The sequence below is a fragment of the Thunnus maccoyii genome, chromosome 10 (genome assembly GCF_910596095.1).
Source record: "Thunnus maccoyii chromosome 10, fThuMac1.1, whole genome shotgun sequence".
In the NCBI taxonomy this organism is placed as follows: Eukaryota; Metazoa; Chordata; class Actinopteri; order Scombriformes; family Scombridae; genus Thunnus; species Thunnus maccoyii.
The window spans coordinates 26,643,809-26,660,698 of NC_056542.1; the positions used below are offsets into that span (position 1 = coordinate 26,643,809).

The 16,890-nt window shown below is 37.8% G+C and overlaps 3 protein-coding genes across 5 annotated transcripts; all 3 read left to right on the plus strand.

The window, feature by feature from the left end:
• The first annotated feature begins 9,274 nt into the window (after positions 1–9,274).
• On the plus strand, positions 9,275–9,921 carry LOC121905853 (hepcidin-like). The gene is made up of 3 exons (XM_042424402.1): positions 9,275–9,369; positions 9,478–9,555; positions 9,727–9,921. The coding sequence occupies exons 1-3, from the start codon at positions 9,283–9,285 to the stop codon at positions 9,817–9,819; spliced, it is 258 nt and encodes an 85-aa protein (XP_042280336.1). The 5' UTR covers positions 9,275–9,282; the 3' UTR covers positions 9,820–9,921.
• Positions 9,922–10,783: 862 nt separating this feature from the next.
• LOC121905860 (hepcidin-like) lies at positions 10,784–13,506 on the plus strand. Of its 2 annotated transcripts, XM_042424413.1 has the most exons (4): positions 10,784–10,871; positions 12,786–12,947; positions 13,056–13,133; positions 13,305–13,506. In XM_042424413.1, exons 2-4 carry the CDS (start codon positions 12,861–12,863, stop codon positions 13,395–13,397), a joined length of 258 nt encoding a protein of 85 aa, XP_042280347.1. In that variant the 5' UTR covers positions 10,784–10,871; positions 12,786–12,860; the 3' UTR covers positions 13,398–13,506. The 2 variants fall into 2 exon arrangements, with proteins under 2 accessions (XP_042280347.1, XP_042280346.1); XM_042424412.1 differs by lacking the exon at positions 10,784–10,871 and having other exon boundaries at positions 12,696–12,947.
• An 856-nt stretch (positions 13,507–14,362) lies between these two features.
• On the plus strand, positions 14,363–16,444 carry LOC121905862 (hepcidin-like). 2 transcript variants are annotated; one of them, XM_042424416.1, is made up of 4 exons: positions 14,363–14,450; positions 15,724–15,885; positions 15,994–16,071; positions 16,243–16,444. In XM_042424416.1, exons 2-4 carry the CDS (start codon positions 15,799–15,801, stop codon positions 16,333–16,335), a joined length of 258 nt encoding a protein of 85 aa, XP_042280350.1. In that variant the 5' UTR covers positions 14,363–14,450; positions 15,724–15,798; the 3' UTR covers positions 16,336–16,444. The 2 variants fall into 2 exon arrangements, with proteins under 2 accessions (XP_042280350.1, XP_042280349.1); XM_042424415.1 differs by lacking the exon at positions 14,363–14,450 and having other exon boundaries at positions 15,669–15,885.
• The last annotated feature ends 446 nt before the right edge of the window (positions 16,445–16,890 follow it).

Genomic DNA, 16,890 nt, shown 5'->3' on the forward strand with positions numbered 1-16,890 from the left:
GGGTGAGGAGGATTGTAGTTATTGCACAAGATACTGTATTATTACTGTTAAGACTGAAGTCATATTGAGAATAATAGTAATGTGTTTAGCACTCAGATATTAAATGCCTTTATTTTTCATGTCCATCATTGATATATGTGGCCTATACATTCACATGTCTGTGAATGTATAGGCAAAAACAGTGAATAAAGCAGTTTCACATAAAAAAATCAGTGTTTCTCCAATCCTGTCCAGCAGACACAGGATGTAAGTATGGGCTGCGAGCTGAGCTGCCGCTAACCTTTGCTCAGCTTGAAACTTAAGTTCCAGACGTTCAGCAGGTTTTTACCGAATTATCCACAGAGGTCTCCTCCTCTCCAAAACAAACATACAGAGGGATTAAAACCGGTAGAAACATTGAATAAAGCAGTTTCATGTAAAAACATCAGTGTGTCTCCAATGCTGTTCGGCAGACAGAGGACATCCAGGAGGGGCTCTGTGTGAGCCTAGCTGCTGCTGACATTTGCTCATCTTGTTTTTCTGATAATTTATGATCCAGACGTCCGATGGCTAAAATCCTTCATCTGGTTAAAAGATATTGATAAAAATGAACAAGATCTAAAATGTTTATCATAAAAATGTGGCTTAAAACTCAGTAACAGTTAATTTATGACAGTTTATCATCTATGATCTGGGAGACTCGAGTTCAAAACCCGGGGTGGGGACCTCCTTCATGAGATAGTTTATTCATAAACACTTAAACACTTAAATATCCTAAAATTAAAAGCATAATAAAAACAAAAACTGGATGGATTTTTACACCTATTTCCAGTTTTATTTGAATACAAATACAAATATAAATAATTTTGCTGCCTAAACACATATAGATACAAACACAAATACTGGGCCCTCTGCACATCCCCAGTACAAACATTACAATGATGCTAACATGAGTTTATCTGTGCATAGGTTTAAGCAATGCAATGTGTTGAACATCTGTATTTACACATTTTGATCACCTGCTGTTCATTTAGATTCACAATGCCATGGCCACCCCACACTAGCTCTGTGTCCCATCTTGGCCTTAACAGTCAGACACCACTGAATCCAAAACGGCCTGTTTCAGAGAAAGGCTGAACTGAGTTGCTGCATAAAGGGCCAGTATAAGATAAATAAGGAGTTCTTTGAACTGTGAATCATGCAAAGCTACTCTAGTGGAGTCCAAAAATAAAAAATATAGAGCTGGAAATTAGGATAATAAGTCCTCTTTAAAACACAGTGGCTGTAGATTTTACACTGAAAAGTTTCACATCAAAATCAAAACAGATCTCTACACATCAGTCTAAATTATGTGCGGACATATATAAAACACAAAATAAATTCTTGCATAACATCGGCCTCCTTTGAACTGACAGCTAAATCTTCACTGGTGCAGCTGTGTAAGTAAGTAGTCTACGTTTAATCAGGGTTTGACAAGTAATTTTAAGTTAAATACAACTGTGTCTGAAAGGTCAAACAGCTGTTTTAGTTAATTCCCTGAAGAAATAAAAATCATGAAGACAGACAAAGGAACATTTCAAACAAATCCATGACATAAAATGTCCATGTCACCAAATTTCCAATCATAAAACAAAATTGAAAGAATATGTGACTGCTGTACATCTGGGCATTTGTACAAGAAGGCACTTGTGAGGGAGGCTACCAAGAGGTCTATGGCGCCTCTGTACAAGATCCAGGGCTCTCAAGCTGATATGAGAGATTCTGTACAACAAGAATTGTTTGCACTTCGCTGCTGTATGCATCAACAGTAGTTTTATGGCTGTTGAGAAAATGACATGACATCTAGCGTAGTGTTGGCCAGGAGGCAGGTAGGAGAGTCAGAAATGCACCATCCCATTCCACAGAGACAAGCTGTGGGGATGCTTCTCTACAGTAGCACCTGGAAGGCTTCTGAATGTAGAGGTTGTAATAAATGCAACAAAATTGGGAGACATCCTTGAGGAAAACTTTCTCACAACTTGGGAGAAATTTAATTCTACAGCAGGCAAAAACCCAAACATAAAACCCAAGCTGAACAGGAAAATAAATTAATTATCCTGAAGTTTCAAAGTGCGGGTTCAGATTTCACTTCAGCATATGGTTTACGTATTGGGATTCTAGGTGTCATAGTGTTACACAGATTTTTCCATATGGTCATGCTCACTAAAATATTGCCAGCAAAATGGCTTGCTAATCATGACTGGACATGATGTGCTGCTACACATTGTGGTTGAAAGATAAGCTGCAAAGATAAGATGCTCCACCTGCATATTAACACAATATGGGCGGATGCCAACAGAGTTAGAGCCATTTGTGGTTGTTGACACTTACATCACAGTCACCAGCAAAACCATGGGTCAGCAGTGTTATCAGTTAATGACTGAAATAGGGGATTTTTATTGCAATGAGTATTTGAGAATACTGAAATTATACTGTTTAGCAAAACACCTGTGACAATACAAATCTTATCGAATAGGGGCTTTGAATCTTGCCTGCTATTATGCTACTCTCAAGAGGATTAATTTGGTTCAGCTGCAGGTTCCTGAGTATTATGCAAAAACTGAAATTGTTGAAAATTAGGGTTAATTATTCCATTTGAGTGCTTGTAATTGCATCCTTTAGACTGAGCAAAAGATATTCAACAGGGTTTCCCTTTCCTTGGTGGAGGATTTTCTACCTAGGTCAAAAAAGTGCGACTCAGTCATCCGTTAAATAGCTGGACACATGCAGTCTTGCACCTTGCTGTGAGAATTCTGTCCTATTTCTCTCAGGAAGAAGCAAAAATATGGTACACATATATTTTTATTTTAAAGTTTGTGGTTGATTTGTTGTTGTGTAACAGACAATATGACCCACAGTTAAAAGCAGAAAATGACCCATTACCTTTCCCAGCATCAGTCAGGGCAGGGAAGCAAAGCCCATTCCTGAAAGAAGGTTAGTGTTGCCAGTGATGAGGCAAAAACATGGAACTGTTGCGAGCAGCCCAGATTTAACTGCGGTTTGTGCTGCACCTGAGTATTGACTCTGTGACATGACTACAGATGAAAAATAGCCTCTTAGCCAACTCGGGCACATTTACAGCAATGTTTATTAATTTGCATTGTCCCTGTTAAAGTTATAATCTCGAAGATCTCCATTTCGTGCTCTTTGGCAGCACTATATGGCGATAAGCGGTGATTGCAAGTGTGTTGTTCTTTTGCATAGATAAGGCTTTTATTGTTCTTACAGTAACGTAATGAGTGTAGTTGTCATCAGCTCAAGTACTTCACCTGGTTCACTGTCCTCTGCTCTACTGTGTGTGCAGCACACACACACACAAGGAGCCCTCGTTGAAACATGAGTGGAGTTGAGAAGAGAGGATATGGCGCCACCATAAATGCAGCCGAGACTGATTATTTATCTTACTTACCTAATTTATGTGCACCTGTTTCATTCAGCTTAGTGTGAGAGTCTTTACTGTCTTTTGCTGTCATTTATGGCCACACTACTTTGTCTCCTCTCCTCTGCTCTGAGGAGCAGCAAGGGGCGGGGCTCAGCCCTCCCTGTGTGTGCTGCACACACAGCGCAGCAGAGAGACAGTTACTGTACGTGCAGTAAAAGCCTCGCGAGTTACAGAAAAAGCTTTTAAAAGATAAGCCACTCAACACAAAAGCAAATGAGGAGCAAGTCTGTTGTGTTTGCTCCGCTGATTTGAATACATGGCGGGAAAGTCACCACCTACACCCAATGTGTAATAATCATAATACTGCAAATGCAAGCCGGCCATGGGCTTAATCACCAGTGTGTTACCTCATTTGGGGATAGATAGTGACTTAACAGACATTTATTTAAATGAAATCTTCGAGATTATAACTTTAAACAAACAAATAAATAACTAAATTCCTGCACCAGTCTGGGATGCCCACAACTATGGCTAAATGTTAATCTGTTATGCTTTTGTCTCAAAGCAGTTTTAACACTTTCAATTGTACTTGTTGCTGTGAATATCTGAATTAAATGGATTTGGTCGTGCTGTAGTGGTGTGTTCTCAGTGGTGTTGACTGCATCATCCACATACCTTGATAAATATCTGCAGATACTACAGTGTATTATCACAATAAACTTTAATTGAAGTAAAACACAATGTGTGGAAGTGCTGTTTTAGCAATGAATATGCACACTTGACAGATCATAAGAGGATACTCATGAGGTATGTTTCTGTCTCTAAGGTCTGCTGTCCATTGTGAGTAACCTAACTCTTAACTGTGAGTCAAATGCATCTCTTGTGTTTAAGCATTTATGTCACACAGACTAGGAGACTAACAGCATTATAATGAACCAGTCTGATGCACCTGATTAAATTAAGTCAAATAACCACAATGTGTTATCATGCATGATACAAATTAGAGGCTGCAAATAGACACATTTGGAGCCTCTTTATAATCAGGTTCCAGGAAATAAAGACAGAAAAATAAGTCAAATAAAAAGAAGAAAATAATGATCTTTAGTGTCTGTTGTATGTTCATATCTGATTGCTGTAGGTCACCTATTTATCTTGCTGCACTTGTTGTGTCTGTCTTATCATTCTCTCTCTTTCTGCTCTCATGTTGGTGCCTTTTAACTCTCTGCCTCACTCCTGTACTGATAAAAACAGGGGTAGTAAAAAAACAACTGTAAACTGAGCAACAAACTCTCACTTCCCCACACACAGTCACAAAACAGTCTTAACCTCCTTTAACATACAGTATGTAAATAAAAGAAACTCAGAAAATAACTATTGAAATGTAACAAGCATTTTTATCATTCATCATGTTTGCATGTTTACATATCTTAAATTTAATTTAGACTTTATTTCAGTTTTGGGTTGAGCTCAATTTTTAAGAGTCCCAGTAAAACCATTCAAACTATTTCAGCTAAATAAAAGAAATTATTCACCAATTCAAGTTCCTGCAAAAGAGAGGATGCCTCTCAGAAACAGATGACATGATTACTTATATTACTAACTTGCAAGCTGACTACAGTGAGGCTGCTTTCAGACAGTTACAAAAATAGACTGTACATAAAGACGGACATAGTGAGGTGTGACCTCACCCATCAGTTTGCATTGCATGCAATGAACCTCTTTATATTTATAATATATTAATAATATATTTAAATTAATTAACATATAACTATATATCTATGTATAAATTTCCCATTACAACTCTGATACAAGCCGGTTCCTGGTGGCAGGTACATGCTGCTAGTGATGAGGCAACAGTGGCCCATGTATAAACAATTACCAGCGCACTTTGCACACTCAGCCATCTGGGAAAGAACTCAAAGGAGCTGATAAGGTGGTTAGTAGATTTGGTCATGCTTTAATTAATGTGTGCCTTCATCATCCACATACTGTATTATGTTAAATATCTGCATATACTACAGTGTTTTATCACAATAAACTTGTATGGTACTTATATAATGTGTGGAAAGTGACATTTTAACACAGAATATGCATTTGCAATCGCCTTATTGCTACTGTCAATACATTAAGTCTATAGTGGTAGTGGTTTCTATAGTATTAGCAAAGCCGAAGCTTGATTGTTATTTACAATGGCCTCCAGTCTCAGCGTAAACATAAAAACAGTTTTAGAGAGCAGATGCTACAAGAGTGCCAATAGGTTTGTGTGTGTACTTACTGTGTGAGCTATGTGGTTATGTCTCTCAGTATTTGTGTGAGAGAGGTTAGTGGAAACATGCCACTGCACTGTATTTTTTATAGAAACAAAGTTCTGCAGCTGTGTTCAAAACAAAACTGTAGACTATTCAAATAAAAAGTGAATTAAATTCAAAGTACTACTGATAGGAAGGCAGGGTCATACCTACAACTGCTGATCTTTCAACTGACTAATTTGGACAGTTGAAGCATCATATTAGTTTCAGATAAACTTTTAAATACATTTTTACATAGAAGGAAGACTGTGGATTTTGTCCCCCATCATGTACATTATAATGGAGTTATTATTACAAACAAACTACTTTGTTATTACTAACAAAGGTTCAGGAACAAGACCACGCGCCTCTCTTTCACTAAATTCAATCACCTGTGCCTCACCTCAATCCTTCTCCTTCAGACACCATGCTTCTGATCAGCTGGGATCCAGACCCTCCACACGCATCCACGCAATGGCCCACTCGGACGCGGCTCTTTTCCAAGCGATTAACATCTTCGACCGGATGTTTGCTCACCTTCGGCAAGTTCTCGAGGAGACAGTCATCCCTACGTCTTGAGGGACATGAGGGCATGCCCTCATTTTCAGTGACATTGACTGACTATATCAACTGCTTTGCCGCAGTGAACAATTTTCATTGCAATCACTTCATGTCCATTCATTGCTTCAGGGAGCCTGGTTTTCCTCATCATTAGTTGATACGTAGGGAAGCCACAGAGCTCCCTCCTTTCTAACTCCCTCCATTTTGTACTGTTTTTGTTTTCATCTCATCCCTGCGTCCGCAGGCTGCACAATCAACCCCTGCACATGCATCCCCTCATCCCGGCACCCTTTCCTCTTCCCTTCCTTTAGCTGCAGCTACCTCAGCGATTTTGACTCCACCCGCCCCTGCAGCTCTTTCCTTTTCTCTCTTCCCGTAGCCGCTACTGGTCTTGCTGTTACCTCAGCCACAGTCGCATCGAGCCACAGTGCTCCCTCTACTGGACCCATTCCATTTCCTCCTGTTCTATCGGATGCAGCAGTAGGTGGTTCGCCTTCGATCAGCCTCCTGAATGGTCCCCACCACACCCCCCCTCTGCTCTCTATGAACTGTACCACGTCATCTTTGCAGCCCTCCTTTGGGGGTATGAGCGGTCTTCCAGTCATCCTCGTTCATACAGCCTACTACATCATTGTCGACCATAATAAACTAGAAATTTAAATCCTTGGCATCAGACTCAGATTCCCGCCTGAAAGCCGTTCCCTCCATTTTCAGCTTCCATGCCTCCCACAGTCTTTCATTCCCTTCACTCAACGTTCTGACCCTCTCCTGCTTCACCACCTTTGCCATTCCATTCTCAAGATTAAATCTTCCACAATACACGTCTACACCAGCCAAACTAATGTCTCCATGAAACTGTCCTCAGGGGTACCATACCTAGCCTTGTTCCACGCACACTTCAGCATGTTATCTGTAAGTCCAAACCACAGCTTATGCCAAATGCTCGCCCCTCACTTCAGACTTGCTGGCCCACTACCAAACTCTCCGCACAGGCAACCTGTCTCCCCACATCGACAAAGGTCAGTCCACATTCCTAACCGTACTCTGGCCAATTCTTCCGCAGTGGAGCGGCTTCAACCACTTCCAAATAAGAAATGCCAGACCACCTGTTAAAATTAAATAAATAAAATTCTCGACCGCTAGTCTTCCCAAGATTCCATACCTACCTCAGCGACATTCAAAGAGCCCATTCTCACTTAGTCCAATGAAGTTAATTTTGGGGGACGACGAGGCAGAAAGCTCATCGAGACACGTGTCCCCCACCTTGAGTCTCGACCGCCGGGTTCCTAGACGCTCCAGCCTCTTCGTGATTCCATTTGGTCCCCGTCATCCCCACGCCATCGACCCCCTTCATCCCTCTCCTCGACCCCATCATCCCACCGTACACAACCCGGACCAACCTTCAGCTCCCATTCATCCCCCGGCAATCGACCCCCTTCATCCCTCTCCTCGACCCGCATCCAGCCCACCATACACTATCCTCACCAATCCTGAACCCTCTCAACAATCCAAATAAATCTACTTCTATACCGTTCAAATGGTGTGGTCTTTGTTAGTGAAAGTGCATTATGAAGGGATCCTCTACTGGTCAGTATGAATAGGAGGAATGATTACAGCAAGAAAAACTTATTTCAATTTTCATTTGGGCACCTGAGTATTGTTTTAAGACAGACCTGAAAAACTGTGAACCCATCCTTTAGTCTGTTTAGTTGTGTATAAGCCAAGTTTGATTTAAAATTCATTCATTTTGCAGGTATTTGAAAATAAGTCAAAGTATTGAAATGTTGATCTAATGATGTTGCTACATGAAAAGTCAGGTATCACAATTATCTAACATTAAACTTTAAGAAATAGAGCAAACTGTCAATCACAGCTGTCAATGTCTACATAGCAGACTTCAAAGCTACTATAAGTCTTCATATCATATTAACAGAGCAATCATTTCCAAAATGACCATCAGCACACTCATTAGAGGGCTCGAATTTAGCGATTGAGACCATAATGACTGGTTAAAAACATTGCACTTGCATTGGCTTCAGCCTCAAGGCCTGGTAGTGGGCACTTGCCTAAATCCCAGAAGCTGTGGAACCAGACATGCCACTGTTGTTGACACTGATGTTGTGGTCACCTGAACCAAGCACAGGGTTCAACAAGGTTTTTAGTAAAAGAGGCAGAGTGTGGCACAGTAAGGGATTTTTGTTATTGCACAATATACTGCATTGACTAAGACTGAAGTTATAAAGTTTATTGACCCTTGATTTTTTTTCAATGTAAATAGCCCACAGTTAATCATTAAATACAGTTTTTCCTTGTTAGTGTCATTGCCATTATTGATTTATCACTCACAACATGATGAATTAATCTTGAGGTGTTTACGTGATGATGTAATTAAATAAATAATCTAGATAGATAGATAGATAGATAGATAGATAGATAGATAGATAGATAGATAGATAGATAATCTAAAAACATTTAGTGTTTCTTTTATGCATTAATTGACAGTTTTCTTTATTCATCACACTGTTTAAAATGTTTCAGTCTGTTATATATATAACAGGGATTTATTAACAACTGGCAACATATGTCAGGACATCAGTGATACTATTGCAGCAATGTTATGAGAAATTAAAAGCTTTAACATCAGCTGTCATTTTCATTTTGTATGTCAAACATGTTCAGTTCTTCATTATCTGTTACATGAAGTTGCTTTGAAGTACAGATTAAGTAAAAGCATAAATGCATAAACAATGAGAAGAAAAGTTAATGATTGATTTGATATTGAGGAACAGACAGTGAAAACAAAGAACTTTCTATTTCCTATCTTTGGGAATTTCCTATAACCATCACTCAAGGAGTGATGCAAACCTTTTCCCGGAAGCAGGTACATGCTGTCAATAGTGAAGCAACAGATGCTCAAGCGAGTATAAATACCAGCACATTTAGCACACTCAACATCAGACAGGTGAAAAGAGCTGACAAGATCAGGATCTGAAGAAATCTTGGTGCTACTTAAACCACTCACACACTCTGAAGATGAAGACGTTCAGTGTTGCAATTGCAGTGGCCATCATGCTCACCTTCATCTTCCTTCAGGAGAGTTCTGCTGTCCCAGTCACCGGAGTGAGTAACAATATAATTAACATTAGTTCGATTTTCTTATTACATCTAATGTTTTGTCAGAAAGCTAAGATGTGATTCCTGCTGTAAACATACGGAATTCTTTAACAGGAACAAGAGCTGGAAGAAGCGATGAGCAATGACAGTCCAGTTGCTGTACATGAAGAGACATCTGTGGAATCATGGAAGGTATGTTAAGTTTACTGAATGACTTTGGTCAAATACATTGAGCTAATTCAAATTTAAGTGGATGTGCTTTGCCTACAAAGTGCAATGATGCACTCCACAGAAGAAGATGAGCAGAGTCAGAGATAATGCTGGAGATAAACACCTCGCTCATGTCTCTTTTCTTTCACACAGATGCCGTATAACAGACAGAAACGTGGCATTAAGTGTCGCTTTTGCTGCGGCTGCTGCACCCCCGGTATCTGCGAAGTGTGCTGCAGATTCTGAAGATTCCTGCACCAACAACCACTAAATAATCATTTATGTGCTTTTGTCTAAAATTGTATTTATGGCATGTAAACATGTAAAGATGTTACTAGGTGTGGTCATACTTTAGTTATTGTGCGCTGTAAATTCATTATTGACATACAGGTATTACACTAAATATCTGCAAATACTGAAATGTGTGATCAATAAATTGTTAGGTTGCTATAATTAAGTGTTTCAAAGTGTTGTTTTAATTATGAATATTATTTACAATCATATTGCTACTCTTTCTCTACACTCAAATACTCTAAAATACACAATAGTGATTCCATCTATGGCTGTCTCATGAAAGCATACATCTGATATGTTTTTGCACACTTGATATGTTTCCTGCAATATTAGTAATTCTCTGACTCTTTTAACACAAATGGTACAAATATTTTCCTACAATAACTGGCCTACTAGAAGTATTTTATTTTAGTTCTGTGTGTAGATCATTTAGATTTATTTTTCAAGTTTGGAAGCAAGCTTGATTTTCTAACTACACATGTTGACTGATAGAAGCCTTTATAAATCAATTCAACAAATTTAGCTAAGTATAAAGCAAGCCAACTACTGACGAGATAGAAAAAGGCGTTCTTGATTAGCTAGTGGCAGTAAGTAGCACCTTAATAAATTCCACAGTTTCACACATTAACAAAAAGCAAATCCTCTGATTGTTGATATCATTAATTAGCAAACTAACTGCTGTGATGTAGCAAGCTGATATCAGACTAAAGTTACAACACAGCTACTGTCAATAAGGGACACCAACCTGCAACAGCTCCATCAAGCTCTTGTTGCTCAATATGCTGATGATGACAGCTGGGTCTGTTTCTTTTTGAAAAAGGTTTATGGCCATGACTGAAAGAGCAGTAACAATCTTGGTGGACAAACTAAGCAGACTTGAGGGCTAACAAGCTGCTGTTTTAGAGCAAAGAGTGCACCACTTCTGTTCTGTCAGGTGTTTAATCTGAAAATTCTGTTCTAAACTCTTCTGTCACAGCTAGAGAGAGATATAGAGACAGAGAGAGGTGAGTGGCAAATGGTGGCAAACAGCTGAGGCTGGTGGGAATGTCATTCATTTTGCAGGTATTTGATAATAAATCAAAGTATTGAAATGTTGACCTAATGATGTTGCTACATGAAAAGTCAGGTATCACAATTATCTAACATTAAACTTTAAGAAATATTGCAACAATAGTCCAACTCAGTGTGAGTCTTGATGCAGGGCAGAGCAGCAGATGAGCAAACTGTCAATCACAGCTGTCAATGTCTACATAGCAGACTTCAAAGCTACTATAAGTCTTCATATCATATTAACAGAGCAATCATTTCCAAAATGACCATCAGCACACTCATTAGAGGGCTCGAATTTAGTGATTGAGACCATAATGACTGGTTAAAAACATTGCACTTGCATTGGCTTCAGCCTCAAGGCCTGGTAGTTGCCACTTGCCTAAATCCCAGAAGCTGTGGAACCAGACATGGTACTGTTGTTGACACTGATGTTGTGGTCATTGTAACCAAGCACAGGGTTCAACAAGGTTTTCAGTAAAAGAGGCAGAGTGTGGTACAGTAAGGGATTTTTGTTATTGCACAATATACTGCATTCACTAAGACTGACATTATAAAGTTTATTGACCCTTGATTTTTTTTTGATTTTTCAATGTAAATAGCCAACAATTAATCATTAAATACATTTTTTCCTTGTTAGTGTCATTGCCATTATTGATTTATCACTCACAACATGATGAATTAATCTTGAGGTGTTTAGGTGATGATGCAAATAAATAAATAAATAAATAAATAGATAGATAGATAATCTAAAAACATTTTAGTGTTTATTTTATGCATTAATTGACAGTTTGCTTTATTCATCACACTGTTTAAAATGTTTCAGTGTGTTATATATATAACAGGGATTTATTAACAATTGGCAACATATGTCAGGACATCAGTGATACTATTGCAGCAATGTTATGAGAAATTAAAAGCTTTAACATCAGCTGTCATTTTCATTTTTTATGTTAAACATTCCCTGTCTTTAGGAATTTCTTATAACTATCAGTGATAAGTAATTTTTTTCATTTTCTTTATGACATGAACCAAGCAAGTGGTTCAGCAAGGTTTTCAGTAGAAGAGGCAGAGTGAAGTACAGTAAGGGATTTTTGTTATTGCACCAGGTACTGCATTGACTAAGACTGAAGTTATAAAGTTTATTGACCCTTGATTTTTTTTCAATGTAAATAGCCCACAGTTAATCATTAAATACAGTTTTTCCTTGTTAGTGTCATTGCCATTATTGATTTATCACTCACAACATGATGAATTAATCTTGAGGTGTTTACGTGATGATGTAATTAAATAAATAATCTAGATAGATAGATAGATAGATAGATAGATAGATAGATAGATAGATAGATAGATAGATAGATAGATAGATAGATAATCTAAAAACATTTTAGTGTTTATTTTATGCATTAATTGACAGTTTGCTTTATTCATCACACTGTTTAAAATGTTTCAGTATGTTATATATATAACAGGGATTTATTAACAACTGGCAACATATGTCAGGACATCAGTGATACTATTGCAGCAATGTTATGAGAAATTAAAAGCTTTAACATCAGCTGTCATTTTCATTTTGTATGTCAAACGTTCAGTTCTTCATTATATGTTACATGAAGTTGCTTTGAAGTACAGATTAAGTAAAAGCATAAATGCATAAACAATGAGAAGAAAAGTTAATGATTGATTTAATATTGAGGAACAGACAGTGAAAACAAAGAACTTTCTATTTCCTATCTTTGGGAATTTCCTATAACCATCACTCAAGGAGTGATGCAAACCTTTTCCCGGAAGCAGGTACATGCTGTCAATAGTGAAGCAACAGATGCTCAAGCGAGTATAAATACCAGCACATTTAGCACACTCAACATCAGACAGGTGAAAAGAGCTGACAAGATCAGGATCTGAAGAAATCTTGGTGCAACTTAAACCACTCACACACTCTGAAGATGAAGACGTTCAGTGTTGCAATTGCAGTGGCCATCATGCTCACCTTCATCTTCCTTCAGGAGAGTTCTGCTGTCCCAGTCACCGGAGTGAGTAACAATATAATAAACACTAGTTCGATTTTCTTATTACATCTAATGTTTTGTCAGAAAGCTAAGATGTGATTCCTGCTGTAAACATGCGGAATTCTTTAACAGGAACAAGAGCTGGAAGAAGTGATGAGCAATGACAGTCCAGTTGCTGTACATGAAGAGACATCTGTGGAATCATGGAAGGTATGTTAAGTTTACTGAATGACTTTGGTCAAATACATTGAGCTAATTCAAATTTAAGTGGATGTGCTTTGCCTACAAAGTGCAATGATGCACTCCACAGAAGAAGATGAGCAGAGTCAGAGATAATGCTGGAGATGAACACCTCGCTCATGTCTCTTTTCTTTCACACAGATGCCGTATAACAGACAGAAACGTGGCATTAAGTGTCGCTTTTGCTGTGGCTGCTGCACCCCCGGTATCTGCGAAGTGTGCTGCAGATTCTGAAGATTCCTGCACCAACAACCACTAAATAATCATTTATGTGTTTTTGTCTAAAATTGTATTTATGGCATGTAAACATGTAAAGATGTTACTAGGTGTGGTCATACTTTAGTTATTGTGCGCTGTAAATTCATTATTGACATACAGGTATTACACTAAATATCTGCAAATACTGAAATGTGTGATCAATAAATTGTTAGGTTGCTATAATTAAGTGTTTCAAAGTGTTGTTTAATTATGAATATTATTGACAGTCATATTGCTACTCTTTCTCTACACTCAAATACTCTAAAATACACAATAGTGATTCCATCTATGGCTGTCTCATGAAAGCATACATCTGATATGTTTTTGCACACTTGATATGTTTCCTGCAATATCAGTAATTCTCTGACTCTTTTAACACAAATGGTACAAATATTTTCCTACAATAACTGGCCTACTAGAAGTATTTTATTTTAGTTGCTTGTGTAGATCATTTAGATTTATTTTTCAAGTTTGGAAGCAAGCTTGATTTTCTGACTACACATGTTGACTGATAGAAGCCTTTATAAATCAATTCAACAAATTTAGCTAAGTATAAAGCGCGCCAACTACTGACGAGATAGAAAACGGCGTTCTTGATTAGCTAGTGGCATTAAGTAGCACCTTAATAAATTCCACAGTTTCACACATTAACAAAAAACCCAAATCCTCTGATTGTTGATATCATTAAATAGCAAACTAACTGCTGTGATGTAGCAAGCTGATATCAGACTAAAGTTACAACACAGCTTCTGTCAATAAGGGACACCAACCTGCAACAGCTCCATCAAGCTCTTGCTGCTCAATATGCTGATGATGACAGCTGGGTCTGTTTCTTTTTGAAAAAGGTTTATGGCCATGACTGAAAGAGCAGTAACAATCTTGGTGGACAAACTAAGCAGACTTGAGGGCTAACAAGCTGCTGTTTTAGAGCAAAGAGTGCACCACTTCTGTTCTGTCAGGTGTTTAATCTGAAAATTCTGTTCTAAACTCTTCTGTCACAGCTAGAGAGAGATATAGAGACAGAGAGAGGTGAGTGGCAAATGGTGGCAAACAGCTGAGGCTGGTGGGAATGTCATTCATTTTGCAGGTATTTGATAATAAATCAAAGTATTGAAATGTTGACCTAATGATGTTGCTACATGAAAAGTCAGGTATCACAATTATCTAACATTAAACTTTAAGAAATATTGCAACAATAGTCCAACTCAGTGTGAGTCTTGATGCAGGGCAGAGCAGCAGATGAGCAAACTGTCAATCACAGCTGTCAATGTCTACATAGCAGACTTCAAAGCTACTATAAGTCTTCATATCATATTAACAGAGCAATCATTTCCAAAATGACCATCAGCACACTCATTAGAGGGCTCGAATTTAGTGATTGAGACCATAATGACTGGTTAAAAACATTGCACTTGCATTGGCTTCAGCCTCAAGGCCTGGTAGTGGGCACTTGCCTAAATCCCAGAAGCTGTGGAACCAGACATGGTACTGTTGTTGACACTGATGTTGTGGTCATTGTAACCAAGCACAGTGTTCAACAAGGTTTTCAGTAAAAGAGGCAGAGTGTGGTACAGTAAGGGATTTTTGTTATTGCACAATATACTGCATTCACTAAGACTGACATTATAAAGTTTATTGACCCTTGATTTTTTTTTGATTTTTCAATGTAAATAGCCAACAATTAATTATTAAATACATGTTTTCCTTGTTAGTATCATTGCCATTATTGATTTATCACTCACAACATGATGAATTAATCTTGAGGTGTTTAGGTGATGATGCAAATAAATAAATAAATAAATAAATAGATAGATAGATAATCTAAAAACATTTTAGTGTTTATTTTATGCATTAATTGACAGTTTGCTTTATTCATCACACTGTTTAAAATGTTTCAGTGTGTTATATATATAACAGGGATTTATTAACAATTGGCAACATATGTCAGGACATCAGTGATACTATTGCAGCAATGTTATGAGAAATTAAAAGCTTTAACATCAGCTGTCATTTTCATTTTGTGTGTCAAACATGTTCAGTTCTTCATTATATGTTACATGAAGTTGCTTTGAAGTACAGATTAAGTAAAAGCATAAATGCATAAATGGCGAAAGGAAAAGTTAATATAAATGTATTGTCAAAATAAAGAACTTTCTATTTCCTATCTTTGGGAATTTCCTATAACCATCACTCAAGGAGTGATGCAAACCTTTTCCCGGAAGCAGGTACATGCTGTCAATAGTGAAGCAACAGATGCTCAAGCGAGTATAAATACCAGCACATTTAGCACACTCAACATCAGACAGGTGAAAAGAGCTGACAAGATCAGGATCTGAAGAAATCTTGGTGCAACTTAAACCACTCACACACTCTGAAGATGAAGACGTTCAGTGTTGCAATTGCAGTGGCCATCATGCTCACCTTCATCTTCCTTCAGGAGAGTTCTGCTGTCCCAGTCACCGGAGTGAGTAACAATATAATAAACACTAGTTCGATTTTCTTATTACATCTAATGTTTTGTCAGAAAGCTAAGATGTGATTCCTGCTGTAAACATGCGGAATTCTTTAACAGGAACAAGAGCTGGAAGAAGTGATGAGCAATGACAGTCCAGTTGCTGTACATGAAGAGACATCTGTGGAATCATGGAAGGTATGTTAAGTTTACTGAATGACTTTGGTCAAATACATTGAGCTAATTCAAATTTAAGTGGATGTGCTTTGCCTACAAAGTGCAATGATGCACTCCACAGAAGAAGATGAGCAGAGTCAGAGATAATGCTGGAGATGAACACCTCGCTCATGTCTCTTTTCTTTCACACAGATGCCGTATAACAGACAGAAACGTGGCATTAAGTGTCGCTTTTGCTGTGGCTGCTGCACCCCCGGTATCTGCGAAGTGTGCTGCAGATTCTGAAGATTCCTGCACCAACAACCACTAAATAATCATTTATGTGTTTTTGTCTAAAATTGTATTTATGGCATGTAAACATGTAAAGATGTTACTAGGTGTGGTCATACTTTAGTTATTGTGCGCTGTAAATTCATTATTGACATACAGGTATTACACTAAATATCTGCAAATACTGAAATGTGTGATCAATAAATTGTTAGGTTGCTATAATTAAGTGTTTCAAAGTGTTGTTTAATTATGAATATTATTGACAGTCATATTGCTACTCTTTCTCTACACTCAAATACTCTAAAATACACAATAGTGATTCCATCTATGGCTGTCTCATGAAAGCATACATCTGATATGTTTTTGCACACTTGATATGTTTCCTGCAATATCAGTAATTCTCTGACTCTTTTAACACAAATGGTACAAATATTTTCCTACAATAACTGGCCTACTAGAAGTATTTTATTTTAGTTGCTTGTGTAGATCATTTAGATTTATTTTTCAAGTTTGGAAGCAAGCTTGATTTTCTGACTACACATGTTGACTGATAGAAGCCTTTATAAATCA

Bases quoted from the DNA above. Each gene is read 5' to 3' on its own strand.
- LOC121905862 (XM_042424416.1), top strand. From the start codon at position 15,799: ATGAAGACGTTCAGTGTTGCAATTGCAGTGGCCATCATGCTCACCTTC. The intron at 15,886-15,993 runs GTGAGTAACAAT...ATTCTTTAACAG, and splicing joins CTGCTGTCCCAGTCACCGGA to GAACAAGAGCTGGAAGAAGT. The intron at 16,072-16,242 runs GTATGTTAAGTT...TCTTTCACACAG, and splicing joins CATCTGTGGAATCATGGAAG to ATGCCGTATAACAGACAGAA.
- LOC121905853 (XM_042424402.1), top strand. From the start codon at position 9,283: ATGAAGACGTTCAGTGTTGCAATTGCAGTGGCCATCATGCTCACCTTC. The intron at 9,370-9,477 runs GTGAGTAACAAT...ATTCTTTAACAG, and splicing joins CTGCTGTCCCAGTCACCGGA to GAACAAGAGCTGGAAGAAGC. The intron at 9,556-9,726 runs GTATGTTAAGTT...TCTTTCACACAG, and splicing joins CATCTGTGGAATCATGGAAG to ATGCCGTATAACAGACAGAA.
- LOC121905860 (XM_042424413.1), top strand. From the start codon at position 12,861: ATGAAGACGTTCAGTGTTGCAATTGCAGTGGCCATCATGCTCACCTTC. The intron at 12,948-13,055 runs GTGAGTAACAAT...ATTCTTTAACAG, and splicing joins CTGCTGTCCCAGTCACCGGA to GAACAAGAGCTGGAAGAAGT. The intron at 13,134-13,304 runs GTATGTTAAGTT...TCTTTCACACAG, and splicing joins CATCTGTGGAATCATGGAAG to ATGCCGTATAACAGACAGAA.